Here is a 5,733-nt window from a genome sequence, read left to right on the forward strand (position 1 = left end):
ATGGATTTGTGGATAAGATCCTTGAGAATAGAATGAACCGCATCGACAGCTGCTTCAGCAGGGCCTCTAATGGAGACTAAGCATGATTCTATGAGACGGCGATATCCTTGTTCAGGAGCTATGAGATGCGGTTGATATCCATCAGCTTCAGTGATCAGCTTCCGTACATTTTCCATGGAGAGATGTTTGTCGAATTGCAGCCTTTTGATGGCAGCTGGGAATTGATTGTCGAACACAGAATTTATCTTTTCACCACCTGAGCGCCTGTGAGGTTGTTAGTGGTAAATTGGTAATCATAAAGCCAGAAAATTGCATTAGAAACAATCCAGAAACATGCGGGTGACTTACGTGCCATCGAGGTGTTCTTTAAAAGTTTGATCAAAGGCACGGCAAATTTCCATGATCATATAAAGTTTTCCCTGCATTCAAGAGAATGAGTATTAACAAAGGAGGGAATTGAAATGAGAGAAGATTCCGTAGAATGAAAAGCAAAAAAATTCCTAAAGATATAAGATCCTTACACCAGCATCAGCTGCTACAGGCTTGCCAAGACGGCTTAGCTCTGTCTCTAACTCAGAGATTGTCTTTGTGATAAGAGACTGAAGTCCTGGGATTCTCGACTTGATAACAACTTCTAAATGCTGAAAAAGGTATAGCTAGTTTTAGAGCAACTACCAAATATTTTATGTTAGAAGCTTCATATACAGAAACTATATACCTTAGAGAGCATTTTTCCTAAATATTCTGAACCCATTCTCTCAGTTAAATGTCTGTATTCGGAGCTAGACTGGAAGTAATCACGTTCACGCCGACGAGCAGCAATCATATCAACACTTTTATTGATGTCAGCTTGAGACCGGTTTACAACACCAACCCAAGGATATCTTAATTTGTATCCCCTTCCTTCAAGTATCTGAAATCTCCAAACATATATAGAAAAAATTTAGGGACAGTTAAATATTTACTCACCACTATTTAGTGAGATTCTCATATTTAATCTTCATTGTGTCTTTTTCATATTGCACTCAAAGATAAATTGTTGTCTGAATAGAAACTTACATCAACAGCATTAGTGCCTTGGTCCATGAGATCAATTTTAGTTAAAACTCCAAAAGTCCTGTCTCCTGAGAACAACAAGTACAACGAAGCAACATGAATCAATCAATTCAAAATAATATCAAGATATATTCGTTGCAAGGATCATCGTCTTCGTTTACTATAGATAATTTCATAATAAGATTACCACTAGGCACCGACCACGCAACTCAATCATATATACAAAGCGCCATAGAACTTAAACCATATTTACTATGTCCCAGTCGCTTATAACCACAGAAAAAAGAACTCGAAGTGAATTCAGAGAGCAGTTGTATCAAAATATAAAGAGGGAAGAATCCGGCACCTTTTGGATCAACTTCACGAGAGATCTTAATGGCATCAGATGTAGCAAGATCCTGATTTGCAGGGGAAATAGCTAGTATGATGCAGTTGGGCTGTCAAAAAATGAATGATCAATCTTCGTTACTTTGCTTGAACACACAACCCTTAGAGAATAGGAAAGCATCATTATTCTACAGTTGTATTCTGCTACACACAAATAATAGTTACCTTCTCAATAAACGATCTGACCATGTTCTCGATGTCTTGAACAATGCTTTCAGGCTGACCATCTAGAACAGCAATGGCACCAACGTATATATATTATAGAGTATATGATCTTTTATGGTTAGAGACATTAGATAGTGAATTATAGTTTTTTTCTTTGTTATTTCTGCCAATTTCTCTAAAATATTTAGAAGAAAAAAACATGTAAAAGAAAAATATAATACAAGTGTCGCACAAAAATCCGACGACTTCATATATATTGTTTGAAAGTAATTGGACTAAAAGAATTTGTGTGGGCTGGCTTGTTTGTTTTGGTATAATATATATTTTAATAACATGAGACACTTATTATTTTTAGTTTAGTTAGTAGATTTGCATTGTTTATTAGATGATCATATATACAACGTTGATTTCATTTTATAGTGGTGGGTTCCGTGATAAGATTAAAAATAAAATAAAAAAGAATGAAGGAAATAGCTAACTTCTATTGTCTATTGAACAAGTCATGCACAAAATGGAGGTTGTATTTAGTTATTTAGTAGGTAATATCCCGCGCATATACGCAAGTTGTTATATTAGTTATGTTAATTCATTTTAGATTAATAGAGATGGTTCTATTATTATTTTTATTTTTTTTTATTCTTAAGTACTTGCTTAATTTACCTTATGCGAGATCGGGAGTTCATCATGTCAACCATGGTACGAGTAGCCCCTCTTCATCATGAGAGATGAAGAAACTACAAACACACAAAACAAAAAAAAAGATCAAGTCTTTGATATATATAACCAAACACTTAAAGTCTCTTCAACAAAACCACCAAATCCATAGCCCTTCATTAAGTCTCTGTTTTTAAGGTTTTCAAAGGTAATCATTACCATGGGAGATCGGTTCAAGTCCATGGGAGATCGGGATCATCCGAGACACTAAAAACAAAAAAGAAGATTAAAGGAGCTTAAATCTCTGATTTTCTTCTCAAAACACGACAAAGAAAACGAAACAGGGAAAGCATAAACAGGTTGTATTTAGTTATTTACTAGGTAATATCCCGCGTATATGTGCGGGTTGTTATATTAGTTATGTTAATTTATTTTAGGTTATAATAATCATAAAATTATGAGAAATTTCTGAGAAGATTTTTTTAATAAAGTTTTTTTCGAATGTTATTTCTGAGTGGTATTGAAAAAGATGTATTTTTGAAATTCTTCCTAAAAATACATATATAACAAATAAATTTTCTAAATGTCAATAATACACTTTATTTAGTCAAATTATACAATATCAAAATATACCAGCTATTTAAAAAATATTGTTAATGATAAAAATAGAAATTTACTATGATATTCAAAATTTACCTAAAAAATTTAATAATTAAATTGCATAATTATTTTTTAAAGTATCAATTAAATATATTTCCTATAAAATTATATGAAATGCAATAAAAATCCCAAAGATTAATTTAATTTTTAATCTCTTTTATATTCACCTTAATTTAAGCTATATTGCTAGGTTAAATTCTAATGATTTCCTCTTTGTAGTAAAAAATTTTGGAAATAGAGTATCAAATTTTTTTTTATATAGAAAATCAGTAAATTACAAAATTTTGAATTAAATAAACATTATAATGATCTTTATATAAGTATATTTTGGGTCACAAAAATTAAATATAATGATGAGTATACCAAAAAGTGTACTACAATTTTTTTTGGAGGCAAGAGAGAGTTAAAAAAATTGATTTAATAATTCTATTATAATAGTTTATTTTGTTAAAATATTGAATACTTTAAGAAAATAAAATAAATATACATGAATGAAGATGATTTTTTTAGCTTAATTTCCTCATTGGGCTTTGATCAAAATTAGTGTTGTTGAATCTGCATCAATAAATTTTCTTACAGCCACCAAAATTTTATTATATATGTAACTGAAAATTGAACATAATAAGAAGAAAAAGAAGGAAGGAAGAAATACATAAAAACAAAGAAATAAAGTTGAACAAAATATAAGATAAATCTAACAAAATATATAATTACACTATTACCATGAGTTTTGAACCCATGCAAGAACATAAACAAAACAAAGAAATTATTTAGAATGTGAGATATGGTGGATGATGATGTGAGAATAGTTATTTATAGTATTTGAAGGGATGAAAGTTAAATTTCTAAAATTATTAAAAAAATAATTAAATAGAAGAGTTAATTATTTATTTTTAGTGTTTTTGAATGAAAATGAATGAAAAAAATAGTCAATTCACAATTTATGTAATTTCAGTTAAAATTTAGTAGTAAAGTATGATTTAAAGTATAGATTAATGTACATTATTATATTTTTATTAAATAAAAAATAAATATGATTCTTTTAGAAATAAAATGCTAAATGAACCAATAAGGAGAGAGTGAAACTTTATATATATATATATACAATGTAAGATATACATATCATACAAACATTAAAACTAAAATTTAGAATTACGTGTTTACAATGATATTTGAATTAATTTTTTTTAACCTATACAACAACAATAACAAAAAAACACAAAAAAAAAAAATTGAGATATAGTGGAAAAGGATGAGAGAATGAAAGAATGAGAGAATAAGAGAATGAGTATTTATATGAAGAGAAGTGATTCAAAAATTATATTTTAAAAATGAGAGTTACAATTCTAATTTATTATTTTTTTTAATACAATTGAGTGGAGAAATATAGTTAATGCATAATTTATATGATTTCAATTTTATATTAATATGTGAGTTAAATGTCAAGATTAATTTTTTTTTAATATGTGATTTAATATAAATAAATATTTTAATTTGTTTTGATTTAAGGAAAAGGAATACTAAGGGGCTCAAAATTTTAACTTACACATGATTTGATTGTTTTGTTGATATAAACTCAACAATCACACATAATTTTCAAATTGAAAATATTACTTTTAAAGTGACAAACTAAATTAGTTTTCTTATAAAATTTTATGTACTTCAATCCAAAAAATTTTAAAAACCCCGAGGAGAACTTCTATCTTTTTGGTTTTGTTTTTTTTGTTTTTCACCCATCAGTTTAATTTATAGTGCTAGATTTCATACTAATGGTTTCATCTTTGGAGGATTTAGTTAAATGGTGTTAAATTATATTGTGTTTTCTATATTTTATTTCCAGTTAAATATGATTTCTTTTTGGGATAATTTTTTCATTTTTCTTAAATCACAAAGACCAATTTTTTTTAATTGAAGTTCTTTTTGTTTTCAAAAACCTCAAATTTTAAATAAAATAAATATTATATTGATCTTTACATATTTATCTCTTGGATCACAAAACAAAATAGAGTTTATAAATAGAGTTTATAGACTTTAAACAAAATAGACTTTATAAATTGAGAATTTTATTGATCTTTAAATATTATTATATTGATTCACACCAAAAAAAAAATTATTATATTGATCTTTACAAATTATTAAAAATGATACATGAATATGTGAGATAATCAGAGTAAAGAATAGAGAATTAGAGATGAATCTTTTCAACTTCATGACTTATTGTGTGGTGAATATTGTAGAAGAGTATGAAAAATAATAACTTATTAGATGTTAATCTAATATAGACAATGGAGATAAACCTTTTAAAACATTAAAGTAAACAATGTAAGCTATACATATCATACAAACTCAATGATATTTGAATTGAATTTTTTTAACTCATACAACAACAATAACAAAAAAACACAAAAAATAAAAAGAGTTATAGTGGGAAAGGATGAGAGAATGAAAGAATGAGAGACTAAGAGAATAAGAGAATGGGTATTTATAGGAAGAGAAGTGATGGAAAATTACATTTAGAACGATAGGAGTTACAATTCTCATTTATTATTTGTTTAAATACAATTGAATGGAGAAATAAAGTTAATGTATAATTATATGATTTCGGTTTTATCTGAAAATGTGAGTTAAATGTGAAGATTAAATGTGTTTTAATTTGTGATTTAATATAAATATTTTTTTTTTGTTAAAGTTGAGAAATAAAGTTAATGCATAATTTATATGATTTCAGTTTTGTATGAAATGTTAGTTAAATGTGTTTTAATTTGTGATTTAACATAAATATTTTTTGTGTTAAAAGTGAATTACCAAGTG

General features: G+C 27.2%; 1 protein-coding gene across 1 annotated transcript; it reads right to left on the reverse strand.

The window, feature by feature from the left end:
- Window positions 3–1,681, reverse strand: LOC104753198 (dynamin-related protein 1B-like; the record flags this gene model as incomplete). Its single annotated transcript, XM_010475487.2, has 7 exons — window positions 1,609–1,681; window positions 1,403–1,493; window positions 1,060–1,124; window positions 719–913; window positions 522–641; window positions 349–419; window positions 3–264 (listed from the first exon to the last, which is right to left on the reverse strand). Coding segments are annotated over exons 1-7 (828 nt in total), but the record flags the coding sequence as incomplete, so codon positions are not given.

The sequence above is a fragment of the Camelina sativa genome, chromosome 16 (assembly GCF_000633955.1).
Source record: "Camelina sativa cultivar DH55 chromosome 16, Cs, whole genome shotgun sequence".
Lineage (NCBI taxonomy): Eukaryota > Viridiplantae > Streptophyta > Magnoliopsida > Brassicales > Brassicaceae > Camelina > Camelina sativa.